Genomic DNA, 24,396 nt, shown 5'->3' on the forward strand with positions numbered 1-24,396 from the left:
CATTGTTGACTGTCACTTTTTTTGTTACAGTTTATATTTTTACATAAAATTGTAGCTATACAGTATTTACACACACAGACACATTATTTATTTCAAATCTTATAATCTTAGAAATCTTTAATAATCGTCCTTCGTTTTCTGATGGAAAAGGGGAGCATGTCTTTTATTATGGAGTTAGTGATTCAGCTGCGCTTGACGCAGGTGTTTGGCAGTATTTGCTTTGTTTCATAATATAGCAAGCTGCCTTCGTAGGGCCGTATTTTGCATTTGACAGAATACACATAAATTGAATAAGGGAGTCCGTGTGCAATTGTAACATTATTTACATTTTCCTTCATAACTCATAGACTACTTGAAATACACCAGTCTTTTGATACAAGAAACAACTATAGGTGCACTAATTAGTAATACAATTGATATATTTTCACTAATAAGGATAAGACTATAATATTAAATTAAATGCAAGAAGTCAGTGTGTTTGGGGGGCAACTGTAACACAAAAATAAATCATATTAACCCACTGTATCTCGTATAGTAATCACTTCACTGCTGAAGTATCTCTATTATTTTATATGTAAGACATCATATGCTTTCTAAGAGCAAAAGTCTATTTCTATTTTTGCAAAAGACTAGGCAGTGTTAATAGTGTTATAGTGTTAACTAGATTTTATTGATTTAATTATATATTTTACTCTTAAATACATTAATCAGCTGATGAGTCAAGAACATCTTTAACCAGACTTTAATGAAATGGTATAACATAGACATATTATCAAAATAACTCAAAGAGATTATGTGGAGATAATATTCATTTTATTTTTTAAAAGATTTAAAAGCATCAGTTTTCAACGAGCAGGGTCCTCCAGTGCTTTACATAAGAAACTCTTTTTTCAATGCAAACAGTCACAACAGTTTTATTTATATTACATTATTTATACATTTAACTCAACCCCTGCCCCTAAACCTAACGATTTTTCAACAAAACATAAGATATAACAAGCAGATACAACTATATTCATAATTTATTATTAACATTCCAAGTGTTCCGAGGCAAAACGATTGATTTTTCAGAAGAATAGACACGACCGCCGTCTCCGTCCTGTGTACTGCTGCAGTCTGTCTGTGCACAAATTAAAAAAATGCCAGCCTTTTGACAGCCTTGTTGTGAAATGCTATTGGCTCCTGGGTGTCTCGTGTCCGAATGCGTCACGCTAATGTTCTTTGCTGCGTCTTTTATATTGTTTAGAATTGGGTAGGTTTAGGATAGGGGTGGGTTTTGGTATACATTTATATAAAAGTAATTCTATTTTTTACAAATGCATGCAAACCATTAAATTAATACAAACAACTGAAACAATGGACGACCCTGTGTGTTGAAAAATGATGCAAAAAGGGGTACCCTGGGCGTCAAAAAGTGATGCTAAGGGGGTCCTGACCAAGTGTCAATATGTGACGAGTTGGGAGTGAGAACTAGTTGGTTTATTTTCCAAGAGAAAAGTATGTCAACACAGACACACAAGGTATGTAGCTAGCATCTTGTCCAATATTTACCCAGTGCTGGGTTGCCAAATAACTCAAGTTGGCTTGTTTTTAACCCAGCATTTTTTTAGAGTGTAAAATTCCAAACCAATGTAACAATTAATTAAGGGTCTTTTTATGAGACCGTTTTTAAAAAAAAAGAAAATGCATTGGTCACTTCAGAAAAGTTATTTTGGAATTTAAGTTACCTGTAAATTGAACTAAGTTAAATATCCTTATAGCAAATTTTAAATGTTTGTTAGTTTTTACCAAATAACAAATGTAAATTAAACAGAGAGAAAAATATATTTTATTTACATTTGAGAAAGGAAAAAGACAAAAGACAGTACAACCTGTTATATTCACTTATGCTATATACACTTGATGTGGTGTCATGTGACACGACAAATCCCAACAATAAACAATAAACAGAACTTTTGTTCTGTCTGTGACACAAAGTACAGATAATCTCAGATAACAACATGGTACTTAATGCACATTTTGTATTTGAGAACAGTTTTTTCCACAAATCAGTTTAACTGTTTGTATCTGATCTTTGACAATATTTTGTAACTCTTTGATGATCAGGGTGGTTAATACTGTTTTTCCTTTTGAGTACAACACACTCGTCCTTATGGCTTCTGTCAGAGGAAAGTTTGTATTATTACTACTTTACCAAACAGAATAATATCACAACTAGTGGCAGTGAAGGTGGAACAGAGAAAATACTGTAAATCAATCATGTCAAATCAGGAGACCAGAAGTTTATTCTGTGTTAAAAGTAAACACAAAAACAGCCAGACTTTGTTTTATAGTCAAAAGAAATGGATAGCTAGAAAAACACCTGCAGTCACATGCCCAGCAATAACTTACCTAACATGATTGATAATGAGTGGCACAATGACCACAATGGTTATAGCCATCAGAACAATGAGAGCATTGACAGTTGTTCGTTTCCAGGACTGTCCTCCACATTGATTTTTAAACCAGGACCAAAAACCTTAAACCTCCAGTTTAGATGTTAATGTTTTGTGCTCAGTGTGCAGTTTCCTGTGTGAGTGAACATATATCAGTGGAAGATATCTAATGAAATTGAGAGAATTTGAAATAGACTGTTTCATATCAAAAGTGAAGCACATAGCTTAGCCAATTGCGATTTATAGAGCATGGGAATCTGTCACTGCGCATTGCATTCTGGGTAGTCGCCGCCATGTTTTAGGACATGCTAAATAGCGTACATTGAAAATAAACACAAATCACTAGAGGAAAAAACGACTGTATTTGTGTTAATATTTTTAAGAGCTGCTTGCACTTGCTTAGCATAAATGTACTAATATTGGAATCCATTGCGTTCATTCAAGCACTCTGTCATGTGGCCAGAACACGACACATACACACTCACAGAAATCATATGGCCAGATATCTGCCAGATAAAATAAACACACCATAGCTTGATCTCAGCTAGTTGATCATGTAAGTGAACCACCGCTCTGCACATTTTGTGTGTATCTCAGATGTCGGTTCTATTCACAAGTGCCCTGCCAACTTAAAATATTCCGCCCTTATTCCAGTTTGAAGACTGCGTTTATGTTCCATTCAACGAGCATTAAAGTGCAAGACATGAATTTAAATTGCATTTATTTAAAGAGGTATATTATGTCACGCTTCTCTAGTAAGTTTAGTCTGTGTGTGAAGACGATGCAGGTGGTGACGTAGCGCAAATCCATGAAAGAATATTCCCAAGTAAAGTAAACTTGAACTGATTACCACTCCTCAGGGAGTGGGGAGCAATAAACATTGTGTAGGGACCATGTTAATCAGCACACAGTTTAGTCAACTTAGTCAACTTAAAACTAAGAGAGGCATATGAAATACATGCAGAGTGATGGTACGTGTTTGGTACGTGAACTCTTTAATAATCTTTAAAATCTTTCACTCACCTTTCATTGCGATCTCACAAAGTTCCATTCCATTATCCATCAACAAAGCTCTCTACACTGCACAATGAATCTCTTATTTATGTTGTATCTTTGTTATAATTAGAAGATTCTAGAAGTTTGCATAACTCAGGTGTTTTAAAGCAGTGAGTGGATTCTGATTAATATTGCATTCAAGGAATCAATAGATATGTCTGTGATACATTAGGCTCTCAACGCTGCATCTACAACATGTTGTAGAAACCTTTGAAGCTCTCTTGAGCGCAGACACAAATATGCTGATTGGGTCAGTTGCACTGGTGCTCCTAAATATTTTTTACTATGTACATATTAGCACGTAGTAGTTTTCAGTTGCAGACAAACGGTCGCACTGTACAGCCTTGGCGGGATGGGTTGTGATCACAAAATAACATTCAGACGGTGGGATTGTAGGGACAGGGGAGCAGACTGCAGGCCCCCCAGACCTCTCGGCCCTGTGCACTGTATGTATATTAGCATAGGTTGTTCATGTAACTTTTATCAATAACCTACAGATAAAATCTATGTAAGATTCAATTCACAGTCATCTAAACTTTAAATACTGTACATCCAAAAAGTAAGTTTCATACTTCAAATCAGTCTTGTGTTGAGAAATTCTGCTGAGGTGAAATGATTGTGCTTCTTTTATCACAGGCAGAGAGAGAATCCTACTGAGCATGTGCAGATCAAGTGCCGTCACTCTAGCTTGTTTCTGATTGGAGGAAATAAGTGTGTTACAATGGCCCCCAGTCTCCCCTACATCATCAAAAGTACTAGTTAGTTAGGTGTAAAATTCAAAACCAATGTAACGATTCATTAAAGGAGAAGTCCACTTCCAAAACAAATATTCACATATAATGTACTCACCCCCTTGTCATCCAAGATGTTCATGTCTTTCTGCATTTTTCTCCATATAATGAACTGATATGGTGCCCCGATTTCTCAGCTGGGATCATTTACAACTGCATTTGGGATCGTTTGAAGCCGCATTTAACCTGCATTTTAGAAGTTCCGAATTTTGAAAGAAGGGTCTTATCTAGCGTAACGATCGGTTATTTTAAAAAAAATAATACAATTTATATACTTTTTAATACCAAATGCTCATCTTGCCTGGACTGTTTTTGTTTCCGGTTCATGACAGTTAAGGTATGTCAAAAAACTCCAATCTCGCTGTTTTACCTTTTTTGTTAAGGGTGTTTGATCTTCTTTGCATGTTCACTTTGCAAAGACTGGGTCGGTACTTCTGCAGTGATGTAGGATGATTTTGAAATGATTTTTGAAGTTGAAGAAGAAAATACGTTTGGAGTTTTTCGACATACCCTAACTGTCTTGAGTCAGAATACACCGAGTTCAGGGACTGCAAGGCAAGAGGAGTGTTTGAGATTAAAAAGTATTTGAATTCTATTTTTTTAATGAAAATAACTGATCGTTTCGCTAGATATGACCCTTCTTCCTCGTCTGGGATCGTTTACAACCGCATTTGGGATCGTTTGGAAGTTCAAACTCGGGGCACCATATCAGTCCATTATATGGAGAAAAATGCTGAAATGTTTTCCTCAAAAAACATAATTTCTTTACGACTGAAGAAAGAAAGACGTGAACATCTTAGATGACAAGGGGGTGAGTACATTATATGTGAATCTTTGTTTTGGAAGTGGACATCTCCTTTAAGCGTCTATTTATGCAACCGTTTTTGAAAAAGTTATTTTAGAATTTAAAGGAACCGTATGTAGGATTGTGGCCAAAACTGGTACTGCAATCACTTTCAAAATACTGTAGAACGGCGTATCTCCTCCCCCTCCCCCCTGACTCGAGGTTGCCAGCTAAGCTGCAGGATTCCGCAGTAACGTAGGCTGGTACAAGGAGCTTCCAATGGCAAGTGACGTGTCCTACACAATGCGTTTTTTTTTCTTCTGTTACATATGTTTATACTTCACGAGAGATGTTTTGCGAAGTAATTATGTGTCGCAAAAATTTACTAAAGGCGATTAGCCAAATATTTAATCTCAATTACGTTTCACATTGCCATAATCAACGTGCTAATGTTGTTTTCCTCGGCGTTTCAGCATAATGACAGAGAAATGCGCTCAGATAATGCATTGCTAATGTTAGCAATGATGACTTGCTGTTTCTATTTCCCAAACAATTCCTTACCTTTTCAATTCGATGACCCACCTCCTCCATATGCGCTAACGTAACGTTACTTTGCACGAACATATATACCTTTGTTCGACTGTCGTGAATATTTGAAATGTCTATTTACATTAAGTACAAGTAAGTTAGCCAAACATAGATGAATCTTACCTGTCCAGGAGAAAATTAGCAACGTTGGCATCTGTCTTAAAATTCTTCTCCGTTTTCAGCCGTCTCCATCTGTCAAAGGCATCTCCTATACAAATCCTTGTTTTATTTCGGACTTTGTCACGATGTACTTCGGATTCATAACAAGGTCTTTTAGGTTTCGTAACTTTATACATGTTTTATCCGACACGTTTGTAGCTGCAGCTGTAACTAGAGCAGAGCTGGCAACCCGGATGACGAAACTCTACTGACTTCGTGATTGGTAGATAGCTGGAGGGTGGCGCCTCAGACCAAAACACAACATGACAACATCAACATCAGTTGAGGGCTGCAACTTTCACTTTTAAATGACAATATCCTGGCCGGACCACTGTTGTCAGTGATATAAGTATTTGAAATGAACATGATTTCTTAATGTCTAGTGACATGTCAGGGCCATTTTATGATTAACTGAAATAAATTTCTTACATACGGTTCCTTTAAGTTACCTGGAAATTTAACTAATTTAAATCTCCTTAACACATTTTGTTTGTTTTTACCAAATACCAAATGTGAATTAAACACACACAAAAAAGAAAAATGACATTTTATTCACATTTGAGAAAGAAAAAAAAATTGTTTTACAAAAATTGCATTTACATTCTAGTAAAATTACATTTTTATTTATGCGTTTGACATTTGTATTCCCTGGGAATCAATATAATGACCTTGGCATTGCAAGCAGCATGCTTTCCTGTTTGCGATACAGGAATTACCGTATCACCGTATCTGCATAGTTTACACCGGTAACACAGTACAACACATTACAATCAGTGATGCTGTATACACTGGATGTGGTGAAATGCGATCAACAAATCCCAACAATAAACTGATGCCTCGTTCTATTTGTGATGTTCTGACACAAAGTACAAATGATTTGCAATGGTCGCCTTGTCACATCCTCTGTAGATAGCCTAGTTTAGACGATGAGAGCAACAACAGACACTTCTGGTGTTATGAGACAGTACTGTATAATCAGTGGAGCAGAGTGAAGGGAATTCACCTTGTGTTATGTTGTGACATGAGTATACTCATCTGCATAATGTCTCTGGGGCGTTTTCTGTCAGACAATTAATAGACATTTAGAAGATGTTTGTGACTTGGAATGTATGTAAAGCTGACTTTTTAAAGGTGTTTATCAGATGTTTGTACAGAGCAGATGCTTTTCCAGAGGAAGTGCTCTTTAACAGACATTTTGCAGATATATGTGTGCTGTCTGGGATGACAGCTAATCCAGGAAGTGTGTACATATAAACAATGATGCTAATGTTGTAACTCAGAGCCAGATGAATTATCTTAAGTTCCAATACTTATGCTGTTTCCTTCATGTTAAGAACTCTATCCTTTGACCCAACATGGTGGTTTCAGGCTGTTTCCACTTATACCGCTGTCATTACAGTATCATCTATCACAACCTGGGAGACACACAGGACAAAGGGGACAAAATTATAAATGAGAATTTATGACAAATGTATAATTAATGAAAAATGTTGGCAAAAATATACACAATGAATTATATAGTTTATTATTACAGAAAGGTGCTTTACCTTTGTGGGTTCTGGTTTTCTGTTAACAAAAGAAAAAACATTTTTAGTCAAACGTCTCAGACAAGAACATAATAACTAATGCACATTTTGTATTTGAGAGCAGTTTAACTGTTTGTATTTTATTTTTTTCAGCAATATTTCATTACTTACTCAAAGTTATAAGGCTGGTCAATACTGTTTCTCTTATAAGGCTGGTCAATACTGTTTTTCTTTTTGTGTAAAACACATTTGCCATCATGGCTCCTGTTAGAGAAAAGTATGTATTAATACTACTTCACCAAACATAGTAATATCACAACTAGTAGCAGTGCAGGTGGAACAGAAGAAATACTGTAAATCAATCAATCAATCAATCAGTCAAAAAAAAAAAGTTTATTTTCCATTCAGGAGACCAGAACTAAGATTATTCTGTGTCAAAAGCAAACACAAAAACAGCCAGACTGTATGTTTTACAGTCAAAGGAAAGGGATAGATAGAAAAACACCTGCAGTCAAATAATAACTTACTTAACATGAATGCCAATGCCTAGCACGATAACCACACCGAATATGACCAGCAGAGCAATGAGCAATGTTTTGATGGTTGTTTGACTGGAATCTTCAGAGTTTCCAGGACTGTCCTCCACATTGATTTCCAAATCAGGACCAAAAACCGTCTTCAGTTCAGATGTTAAATCTTCATGCTCACTCTGCAGTTTCCTGTGGCAGTGAACATATACTACATCAGTGGAGGCTTGTTTTAGATTAAGTGTTTGTTTTGAATTTATTTTTTAATTGAAAGTATTTTAATAAATTCAGTGTCTAGTATCGGGGGACTAGACAAGGATGCCCACTCTCCCCTTCACTATTCACCATCTTCATTGAACCATTAGCAGCAGCTATCCGTCAAAACAGCTATATTAAAGGAGTTCAAACGTTAAATATACACCACAAAATAAGTCTTTATGCTTATTATATATTGTTATATTTACAAGACCCCTCATCATCATTACAAGAAATGATTAAACTCATTTAAGTTAGAGAAATAAACTGAAAGTTCATTCAAATTCACAGTAAACATAGGTTGAACCTGACATTGGCAAGCTAATTGAGCAATATCACACGAGTATCCATGTGATATCGCTCTATATCAGCAGGTGACGAGCAATATCACATTGTGTTTAAATAAAAAAGGTCCATATTATCAAAGCTGTGTTCATGTTAGGACTGAAGCGCCTCCTGCTGTTTTAAAATAGTTTGACAACAAGCAGGCAATGTTCATGGGTCAATGATATCAACACAGTGAAATGGTCTATAAATCATAATATTGAGGTGGGTACATTTCATAACATTGTGTGGTTGCACAATTCCCATTCCTTACTTGTATCCTTCCATGAACATGGTTGGTAAACCAATAAGACTCGTGGCCAGTCAGAGTTAAAATGGAAATTAATGTATTCTGATTAATTTTAGAAATGCATCATTATAAGTGTATTTGTTGTAAACATGTTTTCTGTTTACTTGCACATTTCCAAATTCTCAGCTTTCACTCTGAAGATCAGTCAAAATAAAATGACCCTAGTTCAACTTACTCTTTGACCTCCGTGGCTGGGATGACGGCACCACTGGAGTCGATGGCGATGAAGCTGATGTAAGCCTTGTTTGTAGATTCTCCAAAAATGCTGCCCATCTCATCACTCACACTGAGGATTTTTACAGTATAGCCTAAAATTTTCTTCATGGAACTGAGAGAAAACAACAGCACATCAGATGGTGTACAGAACACATTATGATAAGAGAAGGGAGCAAGGAGTTCCAATGCAATTATGAAGAAATGGCTCAAAACAATGTTTTGTTCATGATCAATTCATTTCTTTAATTTGATACCTTGAGTTAACAACTCACTACAGGAGAAGCTTTTCAGTAATTAATGGCATTTTTGTATATAACAAACAGAAATGACTCACTCCTCCATCTCTCGGATCTTCTTCTCTGCTATGTATGCGGGCTGGTTTAGTGAGATGACCGTGACGCTGTCATGAGGTATACTTTGTTTTACTTTGATCTGCAGGTAACAAACACAAAAACTCAATCTTTGCAATGACTGGTCTGTGTTCCTGTTCCTTTCTAAATCAAAATGCTATTCATACTCTTTTCATACTGTTTTGAGCATTGTTATAATACAGTCATGTGAAAGCTTTCGCCTTTTTTCCCTTCATCTGTTTCTGCTCACCTGTACTTGTGTAGTTGTGGACAGGTCCATGTTTATCAGTGGCTTTAACCTGAAAGTTAAACAGACCGTCTCCAACACTAGATGCTTCCAGTACGTAGATCTGACCAGTGCTTGGCTCCACATCCAGCAGAGATGTGGACTCCAGCAGTGAATACTGCAATTCTGAGCTCTCGCCCACATCAGGGTCTGATGCCTGTGGTAAATGCAACATTTCAACCACATTTACTATAAAACAAATCATGAAATCCATTGTGATTAGTTATTCTTAGAATATACAGTTGTGGTCTTGGTCATGCATTTTCATTTGGTAAGAGTTTTGAAAGGAAGCAGTGCAGGCACCAACATTTTTATATGCCAGGAGAAAATAGTAAGTCTGATCAGTTTGAGAGGCACTCCTCTCTTTAATCATTCATGTCCATAGCACAGAATGAGTTACATGATGCATGCAGTTACATGATGAGTCATTTCTTAGCAAACAAATTATAAAATAGAAGTATATAAATTGCATTTATGACTGATGCATTCTTTTAAAAAGCACCAGCGACCACAGAGATTTACTTACCTGCACTTTCACTATAGGGAATTTGTATGGAGAGATACTGAAAATTTCTGCTTCATATATTTCAGCGTCAAACGCTGGAGCTTCATTCACGTTCTCAACCTGAACTCTGACCTGAGAAATAAGAGAGAGAAAGTCAAATGCTTTGTGTCGGCTGTCTTGTAAGAAGAGACACTTTGGCTTTAAAATGCTTGGAGAGTAAGACTTAGCCCCAACACTTACTCAATGTACACTACTAGTCAATTCTTTGATAATTAGAAAGATCCAAAGATTAGCATTTATCTGAAATAAAAAGCTTTTTTTAACATTCAGAAGTGATGATAAACGCATTTATGTTACAAAACATTTATATTTCAGGTAAATGTTGTTCTTCTAAACTTTCTATTCATTAAAGAAACCTGATAAAATTCTACTCAGCTGTTTTCAACATAATAATAATAAATGTTTTTGAGCATATTAGAATAATATTAGAATGAACTTCTGAAGGATCATGTGGAGTAGTGATGTTAAAAATTGAGCTTTAAAATCACAGGAATAAATTACATTTTAAAAGATATTCAAGTAGAAAACAGAAATACTAAATACTAAATATATTTCTAAATTTTTAAAAATCCTACTGTTCAAAAACTTTTGACTGGTAGTGTAAGTATGTGAACGCAAACATTTCTAGTTACATAACCTTGTGTCATTTACATGTTTTATATTTCAGATTGCAAATGTAATGCAAGTACTTGTTGCCTTCCTTGATGTTGCTTTAATGGAGGATACGAACGGCATTATATTATTGTTGTTTTGTAAAGGCTAATTACTACCTTAAACTAGTTAAAAGACTACTGCCCTCGTTTCACTGACAAGGTTTAAGCACATTTATAAAAGCTACTTAAATGTCCTGGTTTAAGTAAGGCCAACTCCTGGCTTAACCTAAGCCCTGTCTGTGAATCCAGGACCTTTAGTACTAAAGCTAGTTACCCAAAAAGTGACACATCCAATGTGTTTGCCAAGCTTTGGTGTTTGCATACTTGTGTACAGTTTGTTTCTGGCCGTATTTGTAGTAAGCATAATACCATTGTCTCTGCAGTGTTTGGAGGAGTTCTGGAGTCTACAGCCTCTATGGTGAGAATGTACCACTCCTCTTCTTCCTTGTCCAGAAGTCTGAGAGCTTTTATGGTTCCCTCACCATCCACAGAGAAGACGTCCTCATGTGACTTCATGTTATAGCTGACTGTAACCAGTGGACTGCCTGTTAATGCCTTGACTTTGCCCACTATTGTGGCCTCAGGTTCATTCTCCTTTATTGCAAAGTTATAGGAGGAGCTGGCAAAAGCCACACTCTCATTGCGAGATGAAATTCTGAAGTGGATCAAGACTTTGGCTGCAGAGAGAAAAAAAGTGGCTACTTGTGGCATGGCAGTTTATTTTGACAAGCACACCAAGGGCAAGCATGTGGGTTACATACTGTATGTTAAAAAAAAACATGCACAAAAAAATAAAAGATTATCATGAAAGTGCAATGATTCTGACTAAAAAATTTTGCTAAAATATTTGTGGTTGGACAATAAAAATGTGGCATATGTAGAATTTCTGTATGAAGAGTGTAGAATGTCTGTATGAAGTCCAAACCTTCATCAGACCGTGCTGGTGTTCCATGATCTGTCGCTATAGCAGTAAGGTCTAGCAGCATGTCTTCTGTGACCTCGCTAAGGTCAGAGGTCAAAGTGATGTCTCCAGTTTCAGCATCCAGTGCAACCACGAAGAGACTTCAGAGAAACTACAGAAAGACAACATTAATGCATCTTAAAAAGACCTGCCTTCTTATTTTTGATTCTATAAAGAATACAGAAGTTAATCTTGATCTTACCTGTAGCTAATGATTGCATTGGATCCAACATCTTTATCTGTGGCAGAGAGCGTCAGCAGCACCTTTCCAATCTTGCCATCTTTAACCAGAATGCTTGTGCTGTAGGTTTCAGAGCTGAAGACTGGAGTGTTGTCATTGACGTCTGTGATCCTGACCCTCACTGTGGTGATGTTCTGCAGAAAATGAACACAAGCAACCCTTTTGTAGTGCAGACCAAAAGTCCAAATTTGCAATGTCTAGTATCTAGTATCTGTGTGGCATTCAAGGAATAGTTCACCCAAAAATTAAATTTAAGTCATTTACTCACTCTTGCTTGTGCTTGTTTGTCCATATAGTGTTTTCACGACACGTCATTAATTGGCCATACTGGCGGCACTCAACGTAAACAATGCCACTGAACCAAACAGAACTTGCATATTTTGCTGATTATTGCTGCTGTAAATAGCTAATTATTGTCATGTTTTTGACTGTAATAATTGGTTGGACCGGGAAAAACATTTGGAGTACCACAGACTGACAAAAGTTATAACAAATCAAGGAGAAGAGTGCAAAAAACGGTCTGAGGAACAAGAGGCATTTGTGGTTGGCCAAACTGAACTAGGATATCCAGGGCAAAGATCTTGACAACATTCGTGTTTGTTCTTATCATTTCCGGTCAGGTAGGTGAAATATTAGGCTAATATCTTAATTTTAATACTGTTTGTACGTATCTTTACCACCTATTCGCTTTAGTTTACCAAAATATTGCACGCTTTCCTTCTTACTAAGTCTTTCTCTATATGATTTAACAGCTTCCACACATTTTTTTCTGTGGTTTACCCAACATAAATTAGCAGAACTATATATTCAGTCGTACATTAACCATGCAATCCATGCTGTTGTTTACATCCGAGTATTGCCAATATGGCCGCGTATCCGGGTAACTGACCAAACCGTGACATTAGTGCAAACCCTCTATAATGGCAGTGTATGGCGATCAACATCAGCCTTTTAAAAAAGATGCAAAAGTATCACAGAGTGCTCCCATGCGACACATACCGTATATTACAAGTGTTCTGCTGGTATACATAGGGCTTGGCGAAAAACAAACTGAAATTTAACATTTTGTTTAACGAATATCCGGACCTGGCCTCGTTCAGGAAAAGCACACAAGTTGTGAAATATTAAACTAAATAAAAACGCGACATTATAAAGAAAGAAAAAACAACTCCTAGAAATCCCAAAGAAAGTATCTGTGTATTGTTCACGGAGTTCAATTCTTCTTCACTGGCTCAGAACCGGAACTACGGTTGTCATGACAGTCAAAATTGCAGCTGTCAGATGAGCTCGACAACCTGCTGTTACGACGTACACAACAGATATATATTTACCTCAAAAAAAAAAAAAAAAGCACATGGAATGTATTTCGTGTCCCGTTTTTATTAATCTTCTCTAGTCAACTCTGCCGGCTGCAACTCTGCATCTACACAAACCTAGTTCCGGTCACTTTCAGGCGCTGCGTTATATCATTGCGCCTGCTTCACCCATGGCACGGCAGCAAAGCTCCTTGATCATTAAGCCATATCAGCCTAGAAAATTTTAACTTTTCATTTTCCGTCAATCTTAGTACACAATGTAATTACAGAACTGTCAAGTTTTAAATAGGAAAAATATCGTCATTATATATGTTCATTTTTAAAGCGAGATGCTATCGGTCTAATCAGATTCAATGATCTATGCTAAGCTATGCTAAAAGTGCTACCACCAGACCCGGAGAACGGCTGAATGGATTCGAAAACGTTAAAACACAACTGTTTAACTCTAGGGGAGATGGAAAATGAGCCTATTTTTTAAAAAAGTGGAGTGTTTCTTTCAAACTATTCATATTTGCATTATGCAATAGCACAAAGAATAGAATAATAATAATAGATATAGAAATTAATACTATACATCTCTGTGTGGGGTTCCACTGTCCATGGCAACAATGACCACATCATACACATCTTGTGTCTCCCGATCCAACTCACCGATAGCTAGTAGAGTCCCATCCTACAAATGAAGGAAAGAAGCATGTTTTTTTTTTTTTTTTACTAATTATTTTGTTTGACATTTGAACAATGTCATGTTTATAAAAATATGATATCATGCAGATAAGTCCTCCCACCTCTCTGAAGCTGAACAGTTCACTGTGTGAGGAAGTAGTGATGGTCACACGTCCGTTTTCTCCAATGTCAGAGTCTGTGGCTGAGATTAAGCACACCTCTCCAGGTGATGAGGGTGTGTACACGCCTTCCTGAATCTCAGTGGGGTCTGGGAGAGGAAGGAATTGCGGGTTGTTGTCATTGACATCCAAAACAGTGATGTTGACCTGAGCTGTAGAGCTTAAGCCATCGACAGGCTGGTCCACAGCTATTACCTAAAGAACACAATGCAAGAATCCCATTTAGAATCAACAGACATTCTGAACATTTTGTGAATAGCTTTGTGGTAATTGTGTACCTCGATGATGTAATTGTCTATAGTTTCTCTATCCAAGGTGGTGTCGCTTCTGAGTGATACTACTCCTTGATTGTTGATAACAAAGATATCGCTATCAATGATAAAGTAACCTTTAGAGAACCCATCCTGATCAGAAAGAAAAGGTAATTACATCAAAACAAACTTGGAATGATGGTTTCATGTAGATTACAACAAATTTAAAGTTGAAATTTAGGATCATTAAAATTCAAATATAGCCTGACATTTGACAAGTTTCCACCCTTTCAGCGTTCGTACATGTTTATTTAATTTATTTTACAAAAAGACAGTAAGGTTTAGGAACAGTACCAGGTCTAGGTCAGTCACAGTAATCTGAAGCACAAACTGGTCCTGTGGCAAATTTTCCGGAATAGACACTGTGTACTCATCCTGGTCAAATTTCGGAGGGTTATCATTCCCATTCTCAATGGTGACAGACACGGCTGCATCAGCCGTTTTACTGGCATCATTCTGCTGTGCTGCCTGTTTTAAAAATGAATTCATGAATAGAAAATACAAATCAGAATACTGAATAACACCATGCTTGTGGTTTGTATGAATGTCAAACGTCTTATACCTGTATGTAAACCGTTATCTGGTCTATTTCTTCTCTGTCTAATGCTGTTTTCACAGAGATGACCCCACTGTTTTGGTCGATTTCAAAGTTCTTCTCATATTCATTTGGAAGTACTGGAACAGAAATATGACGAGAATCACCACATAACACACGACACATTACAGTTTACACCTGGTACTAACATGCATCTTGTGTAAAAGAATAGTGCAGAGAGTTACACGTGTAAAAGAGTGTTTTGTAGCAGCTCTTGGATGCATTTCACACACAATAATGTAACTTTATGACTAACTACCATAATGCAAAGCTCTAAAATCTATCTAGTCAAAACTATTTAGATTTTTAATCATGATAAATAAAATGCAACTCATATCTCTTGCTTTCACTGACGTGAATTGCATTGAATTCGCATTAATAGCAATCTGATCAGAGAAAAAGTCTACACACCTTTTTTGTGATGTAAAAAATGAAACAAAGATGAAATAAAATCATATCAGAACTTTTGCACATTTAATGTTAAAGTTACAGTTTATACAATGTCACTTAAAACCAAAGTGACACGTGTAGAAACATGTGTTGTAAATCTTCTGTTACCTGCTGTTATGTTGTAAACTACAGGCTCGTTGATGCCAGTGTCGCCATCTTGAGCTTTTATGGCCTCAGGAGTGATGTTTGAGAATTGTCCTACCTGTGCATTGACAGAAAAGACATAAAGGGTTTTGTTTGTGTGGTCAGACATGTGCTTAAATTGTTAATCTCGTCCTTTGTCATCATTTACCTGATTTTCCTCAATCGATGCCTTGTAGAGACTGTGATCAAAATAAGGGTTTAGATTGTCAAAATCTTCAACCGTTATTGTAACTGTTGTTGTGTCATTGAATCCTCCTATATCCTGCAAAGACACATTGTATTACTGTCTTCATTAAAATGATAGTTCATTACAAGTGCATGGTAAAAAAAAGCAGTTTGGACATTCTGCTAAGTATCTTTTTTGTGTTCCACAGAAGAAAGAATGTCGTACAGGTTTGACAACATGAGGGTGAGTAAATGGTGACTGCGAAATGAATAAAATTAAGATTGGCAGGATGTGAGAGAGTTTGTCTTTACTTTAGCTTCCACGGTGAAGGTGTACTGTTGAGCATTGTTGTAGTTCAGACGTCGTTTCAGCCTGATGTTACCGTCATCTCTCACTTCAAAGTCATCTGGTACTGGAGGCTGTCAGAGCATGTGAATTAAATAAGAACTTATGACTACAAAACCAGTCATAAGTCGCACGGATATATTTGTAGCAATAGCCAGCAATACACTGTATGGGTCAGAATGATCAATTTTTCTTTTATGACAAAAATCATTAGGATATTTAGTAAAGATCATGTTCCATGAGGATATTTTGTACATTTCCTACCATAAGTTTATCAAAAATTAATTTTTGATTAGTAATATGCATTTGCTAAGAACTTCATTTGGACAACTTTAAAGACAATTTTCTTAATATTTTGTTTTTTTTTTTTTTCTCAAATTCCAGATTTTCTCTGCCAAATATTGTCCTATCCTAACAAACCATATGTCAATGGAAAGCTTATTTATTCAACTTTAGATGATTTATAAATCTCAATTTCCAAAAATGGACACTTATGACTGGTTTTGTGGTCCAGGGTCACAAATACTGTGTGTGTTAGGCTATAAATGTATACGATACTTGCTATATTATTTTTTCCACTCAACTATGTCGGAATAACAAGATGCCATGTCATTTAAACTAAATTCTGTTGATGTATTTTATACTTCAACCACAGTTTGATGAAACAAAGAAAAATGTTGTCATGTTTTCGTCAGTTACGGCTCATTAGTGCTAAAATTCTGCCCGCTTCAAATGAGACACAGAGATTAAGTAGTACAGCAGGATCATATTTATCTGAATGAATTATAGCATTTATTTGAATCAATTATCAAGAGTTATTAAGAAGTTGTGTGTGTGAATTGCATCTGTGTGTCTATCTACAATGAAACTGTGAGTTTAGTTACTTCAAAAAATTGTATCTACTTGTTGCTGACAGATATAATGTAGCAATTTAGTATCGAAGCAATTTTATTAAGAAAAGTTGCAGGGCAGCTCTGACAGCAAGTTTCTCTGCTCCTGGGTGTTTCTGTGTGTGCAATGCGATCTCCAATCTGTGTGTGTGTGTGTGTGTGAAAGCAGTGCATTAATATAGAAGAGTAATTAAACTGACATGAAAGTACCTGTGCATTAAACTGTTTTATTGTATACCTGCCAGCCATTCAGAGTTGAATATTTAGACAGTCAGTGGTGTAATCAAAAATAACTGGTTTGATCATCTTAAATGAGTCATATTGTCTGAGTTTAAGTGCAGTGGCTGGATAGCATTATATTGCGGACAGATTGGAGATTTATTATAATAACATGATGACGTGCCACAAAACAATAACATTAAAAAAGGGTGTATTATACAGTTTTTTTTTCTGGCAGTAGCCTCATTTGAGTGGCGTGCATATACTCGTTTATCTCGTGACTGTGACCGCGGGGACAATTGCCTTGCAGAGTGCATTAAAATAGAAGATCACACACATGGTAGGGTATTGTGTAAGGATAAATGAACTGTTTGAAATACTGATGTTTATTGTCAAGTTCAACCATTATTATGAAAAAACATTGTTTTGATGACATTAGATCTTGTTATTATGAGAAAATATATCATTTAAAGGCACAATATGTACGTTCTCACCACTAGAGCGTGCATATTCAAAACAAACAAAGAACCAAAGGCATAGTTTGATGAAGCTGTGAGTGAGTGTGGAATCATGGGAGTTGAAGTCTTCATCCCCACAGCTGATGCAATCAGTCAGGACTCAAGCAGAAATCATGTCCATGGATGAGCTAATGTATTAAAGACTTATTAAGACTAATTAATCACTGTAGTATGAAGCAGGGTGGGGCTGAAAGTCGTGGAAGCGAAGACGCTGGAGCGATTGCTAAAGAAGGACGAGTGTGATACGCGGCTCGAAAGCACCGTTATCATGCTAGATACTAGGGCTGGGTGATATGGCAAAAAATCTAAATCTCGATTTTTTATCAGAACATTTGACTGATTTTCAATTTTTTACGATTTTTAACTAGTCAACTTGCAAATGTAACTACAGCATGATTTAAGTAACTTTTGTTCTTTATTAACCCTATAGTTAAGGGAAATTCTATTCCAAGTGCACCACACATGAAGTCAACATGATGCAAATGTTAAAACAAATCACTTGTTAAATATCTTTGCAGGAAAGATGCATGAACTACAATTACATCTTGTACAAACTTGTCTTATATTACTTGTCATATTATTTGTTCAAAAATAATGCAGGGAAAACTGCTTTTAAAAATTCTCATAAATCAGGGTAATTCAAATTCAAAACGACTAAGGGAATAACACCAGTACACTATTAAATATAAATGTTGTGTAAAAACAATAAATGATGCAAACATGGAATATCGGACATACAGTATTTCTTTAACCCTTGTGTATCAATTTAAAAAAGTTACACAGGTTCATAAAGAACAAAAATGTCCATGTCAAAAAACTGTCATAAAAATTGGAAGCTTGGAAGTACAGACTTAAGTTTGGTCTTATTTTAAAGAAGACCCTTGGTGGGGAAAAAATTGAAATCAAAAAAGTTATAGAGGTTTAAGTTTAAGAAAATGCTTTATATTTATATAAAATCTATATTTTATGAAACATTTTAAACTCAAAAACTGATATAAAATTAAATCCATAAATCTAAACAAGTTGTGTTCCAAATTTGAGGTTGATGTCTTAAAAAATGAGCTTTTAGTAAGATTTTGTTTGGGTCCAGTACTAAATTTTTCCCATTAGATTCCAGCAAAGCTCCGCTGGCATACACAGTGGTGGGATTTGTGTTTTAGAGTATACTTTCTCTCTCACACAATTTTAGCTGCATAATTTATCCAATTGACTCTATAATATACTATAATATGCATAAGCAGAAAACATGAATAAAGCAAGTATTTGCCAAACTTGAAAAATGGCACCATGTAGTAAAAAATAGTACAAATTTAAATTTTGAAGTCTTGCCAACAGAATGAAAGCCTATTAACAAATATTGCGTCATTTTATAGTTAAATGGTCCTGGAATTAAAAATTGCAAGTTTAATGGGTTTCAATGAGGACATTTTTGTCCTTAAGGTCCTGAGAGGAACTTTTTTTTTGTACCTTGTGTAAAATAGAGTTATTGAAGGAAATGAGAAAATGTGAAATTTCAAATTAATATTAAAATTTCAATGAAAATACACACCTGTGCAAAAATTTATGCAGTTGGCATTAACACAGGCAAAATGATAAAAACTGAAAAGGACAAAAATGTCCATAAGATCGCACAAAGGTTAACGTTACTGTTTTTTTTTTTTTTTTTTTTTTTTTTTGACTGTGCTGCTTTTCCATATTTTTTTTTCTATGTAAAAATGGACGCGTTTGACTGTTTGATCTCTTGCAGCGTCTCATGCATGAAATGGCATTTTAAAAACACAAGTTAAAAGATGTTTACTCCCATCTTGCATTCTTGCATGCATTCCTTTTTTACTGCCCGTGTTGCATCTTTGTCAACATTGGCTTATTTAGTGTCTAATTCTAAGGTTTGGTAATATTTCTATTCAAAATCGCAATTCCTCGATTTCTAAAAAAAGAAATCATGGCAAAACATTCAATTCGAATTAATCGATAAAATCGGAAAAATTGCTCAGCCCTACTAGATACATTTGAGTGTGTTAAAAGTTCTGTTATAATGCTAAAATGCATGACATATTAAAGTGTCTTTGGGGTTTCTATGTTTTCTACAAAATAAAACCGGAAAATCGAGGGTGTATGACATCAGTGACAGGCGACGCAAGGACACGGTCCGTTACACTAGTTAAAATGGCTTATTTCTCTGGATTTAAACATTCTTGGAAACATTTGGGATAATGTAAGTACACAAGTCAGCAAAATATATAACACTGTTCTAGTGGTTTCTTTATATTTGAATCAGAAAATCGTACATATTGTGCCTTTAAATGACATAACATCTCATATTACATAGCAATCTGACACAAAAGCTTGTGCTTTCTGCTTATTGCACAGTAATGATTTAATCTTAAATAATTGACTTCAAGATAATCAGGTAGGCCAGAAACATGTCTATTATCATGGCCACCTGTTTTTGTGGAAGCCAGTTATGTTAGTAAAATATCAAATACATGACTTAGACTCACCAGTATAGCATATGTAAGTATGTTGTTTTCTGGAGACACATCTGCATCATTAGCCGTCACCCTGAGTACATTTGAATCCACAGCTGTTGTCTGGAGCAAAAGGCACAGTTTATTAAGAGGTGTGAGATCTCTGTGACCAAACACGCTACAATTGTATAATGACGTGATATTACATAAACCTCTGACACGGTAGCGCTGTATGTTTTGCTCTGGAAGATCGGAGGGTTGTCATTGATATCCCAAACCTCTACTCTTCGGATGTTTTTCAACTGAAAAGCATAATAAACACTCTATGTTATACGTTCTGATACTTACAATGCTTTATATCTTTCTCAATTTGATAATGTTGTGTGAGTAAACATACCCCTGTGTTTGAGCAGGTGACTGAATAATACAAATCTCCTCCTGACTAAAAGAATTAAAACACACAAAGAGACATATAGTATGTGGCATTATCTTTCTTAATGAAACATAATATATGTTGGTCTGTGTATGAATATATAAGTTGTTCATTTTATATTTCTATACTTTATCTAACAAGTATAATAGAGAAAAAGACCTCCTGTTGTTCTTCAGCATCCAGTGGTTTGATGGTTCGTACAGTAGCGGTTGGATCTCCATCAGAATAAACCAGCTCTAGAAATTCCAGAGCATTGGAAGCAGAATATTCCTCCAGGACCAGACGATCTTCAGGTCCGATATTATTGATAATCTCTACATCTCCTGTAGGCCAGATCAAATACACATTTAAATACATACTCCTAACCAGTGTTTGGGTAACTTATTACAAGTAACAAGAGTTTCGTAGTCAAATTAACTAGTAAAATAACGTATTACTTTTAAATTTGCAACTAAATATCTGAGTTGCTTTGTTTTCTTGTTTATTCACTGACAACTCTTTTGTCCATGTGTTAAGAGAAATTGTGCGTCCATGTGTTCGGTACTTCTGCAGTGATGTAGGATGATTTTGAAATGATTTTTGAAGTTAAGGGAGAAAATACAGTCAGAGTTTTTCGACATACCCTAACTGTCTTGAGTCAGAATACACAGATTTCAGGGAGAGCAAGACAAGATGAGCATTTGAGAGTAAAAAGTATTTTTGAAGTAAAAAGTATAGTATGAAAATAACCGATCGTTTTTCTAGATAAGACCCTTCTTCCTCATCTGGGATCGTTTGAAGCTGCATTTAAACTACATTTTGGAAGTTCACAATCGGGGCACCATACCATTCCATTATATAGAGAAAAATGCAGAAATGTTTTCCTCAAAAAACACAATTTCTTTACGACTGAAGAAAGAAAGACATAAACATCTTAGATGACAAGGGGGTGAGCACCTTATCTGTAAAATGTTGGTCTGGATATGGACTTCTCCTTTAAGTTTTTTAGTTATTAAAAAACAAATAAGCAAGCCCAGCCCATGTGACAAAAAGTAACATAAAAGTACACTCTAAAAAATTCTGGGTTAAAAACAACCCAGCACTGGGTAAATATGGACAAACCCAGCGACTGAGTTGTTTGGACCCAGCAGTTGGGTTAAATGTTTAACCCAGCCTTCTGGGTAGCTTTATGTAACTCAACTATTGCTTAAAAATTACTATATGGCTGGCTTAAAATGAACCCAATATAAGCTGTAAGTGAAAACGTGAAAATCAGACACATCATTACTAGAGGCATCAGCAATAATCAAAACATGAACAGTTATTAATCATTTAAAATAATGTTTATTATTTAATTATCATTTATTCAACTTATATTCAATATTCAACTGAAAATATTAATAAATGTTAATTTCCAACCTATGTTAGGTTTAAGCAAGAAATATAGTAATTTTAAGCAATAGTTGAGGTAAATAAAACTACACAGAAGACTGGGTTAAACATTTAACCAAACTGGGTGTGAGTGTGACATAATGCATTACATTCCATTAAAGGAAGAGTTAGTTTTAACTAAAAGAAACTTTAAGATCAGTCAGTGCAAGTTTCTTTCAGCTGAAACAGCTCAGGCTTAAGCCTTGTCTGTGAAACGGGGCAAGTGTTTTAAAGGACCAGAGGTCAAAATAATAAACAATTATAATAAAATATAATTTTATTTAATAATATTAATAAATTAAATGGATATAATAATATATAAAACATAAATAATATAACATGTTTTAGAATTATTATATTATATTACCTTACCTTCATATCCCTCCAGGATGCTTCCAACATAGGTATTGGTTCCAGTGGCGCAATTTACCCGTGTAATACCTTAAACAAAAAAGTAATTGATTTTGCAACATAATAAACAACTAAAAGCCTAAATTTAATAGCACACTCTTAAATTAAATCATACATTATATTGAAAAACAAGTCTGTCCGTGTATCTGTATGTCTTCTAAATAATGATTGTCAAGATTTACTCAGTTTGTTTAAATTTCCTAACGTTTACACTCTTAGAAACTTTCTTTTTCTGGTTTTGCGACGTAATAAACAACTAAAAGCCTAAATTTAATAGCACACTCTTACATTAAACCGTACATTATATTGAAAAACAAGTCAAATTTAGAATTCAGTTGTTCTGAAATTGTTCTGAAATGCTGAAATTTTGCTGAAATGCTAGTGACATGGTTTGCCGTTGACATCAATTATTTGTTGCCACCGAAGCAATTCAGAGAATGTAGAAAAAGAAAGTTACTAAGAGTGTAAACATTTGGAAATTTAAACAAATCAAGTAAATCCTGACAATCATTATTTAGAAGACATATAGATACACAGACAGACAGAGAGTTGCGCCTCCAATCCAAACATTTGAACTTCAGCTGGTTATATATGATTAAATCTGACTTACTGATATTAGCCCATACACTGTGAACATGCAGACAAGCTAAAATAAATACAAAAGAGAATAAATCCATTTTTTCCATAATTCCCTCTCAGCACAGCTTGTTTAAGGAAGTCTGACAGTGAAGAAAATGACTATTTCTTCTGTAACATCTCTCTCTGAGATGTTCTTTATTGTATGTAATTACCAGTTATGGCCTCTGCTGTAAGCAGGTATCAAAGGTATTTCACAGAGGCCAATAATGCAGGATTGATGTGTGATTTTCTGGAAAGAAGTTGACGTTACAAGTTTATTTGAGGATACTTGAGATGACTTGCTCTCCGATTGTATTACTGACCCTGAGTTCATACTATACCGCACCTTCTCGTGCAACAGTTTGTAGAGAATGAAGACCTCTTCTACAGTAAAACCTAACATCCCATATCTGAATGAAACCACCAATTATACTTCAATACAATTCACAATTTGTTCTTGGTTTATTTCAGAGGTCTTCAACTTTTTTTAGGACATGGACCCTTTGATAGAAAGACTCTGCAGGGGCCCCCATTACTTCTGTAACAATGATGGTTGCAAATTATGCTTGTATTTTTGATGCATATTTTAATTTTTCCCCCCCACAAAGATTAGCCCTAGCCTCAAGAAACGGCTTCAGAGAAATGACAACAATAAAAAAGTAATATTCTGCACTGCTGGGTAAAAAATATATTATTCCCTGTTGCTACTGCCAATACTGTTGAGTATTATTATGTTATCTCTGCCTAAAAGTTATCAGAACCAATTTGATATTTATTTCACCCACATCACAGAACAAACTGAAGGTTACACACAACAAACCTGTATGAAAATGTATAATGTGTAAAAATGTATAAAGACGACTTATCTTGATTTCATATAATAAAAGATTTGAAACACTTTTACTTTCATAAATAGACTCTCTGGATTTTAATGATTTACCACATGACTGTGAAGTCACATGACATGCAGTTTGAGACGTGTTTTATTTCAATTATTTTATTGTTTGTATGATGTATAGCAGTAGAAAATAACATTTTTGAAAAGCCATAGATTTTAAAACTCTTAAAAAAGATTCTTTCATCTCTCTGTTTTTTTTTATTGTTAGTCAAGTGAATATCTGCTATTTGATCACAGGTTTTGTGCAGGTTTTCATTCTTCTGCTTAAAAGGTATAAATTCTGTAGATACAGTCAGATGCAGCTACAGTTATTTTGGGGTTTTACGTGAATG

The 24,396-nt window shown here is 35.3% G+C and overlaps 1 protein-coding gene across 1 annotated transcript; it reads right to left on the reverse strand.

Annotated features, from left to right (window-relative positions):
- Nucleotides 1–11,308: 11,308 nt before the first annotated feature.
- On the reverse strand, nt 11,309–23,295 carry LOC127170120 (protocadherin-9-like). Its single transcript, XM_051117916.1, has 17 exons — nt 23,159–23,295; nt 22,510–22,578; nt 20,887–21,050; nt 20,692–20,736; nt 20,507–20,596; nt 20,328–20,417; nt 16,166–16,273; nt 15,837–15,950; nt 15,653–15,746; nt 15,062–15,174; nt 14,794–14,967; nt 14,467–14,592; nt 14,132–14,383; nt 13,918–14,016; nt 11,989–12,161; nt 11,751–11,898; nt 11,309–11,502 (listed from the first exon to the last, which is right to left on the reverse strand). The coding sequence occupies exons 1-16, from the start codon at nt 23,232–23,234 to the stop codon at nt 11,841–11,843; spliced, it is 1,845 nt and encodes a 614-aa protein (XP_050973873.1). The 5' UTR covers nt 23,235–23,295; the 3' UTR covers nt 11,309–11,502; nt 11,751–11,840.
- Nucleotides 23,296–24,396: the final 1,101 nt, after the last annotated feature.

This window comes from Labeo rohita, chromosome 1, assembly GCF_022985175.1.
Source record: "Labeo rohita strain BAU-BD-2019 chromosome 1, IGBB_LRoh.1.0, whole genome shotgun sequence".
NCBI lineage: Eukaryota > Metazoa > Chordata > Actinopteri > Cypriniformes > Cyprinidae > Labeo > Labeo rohita.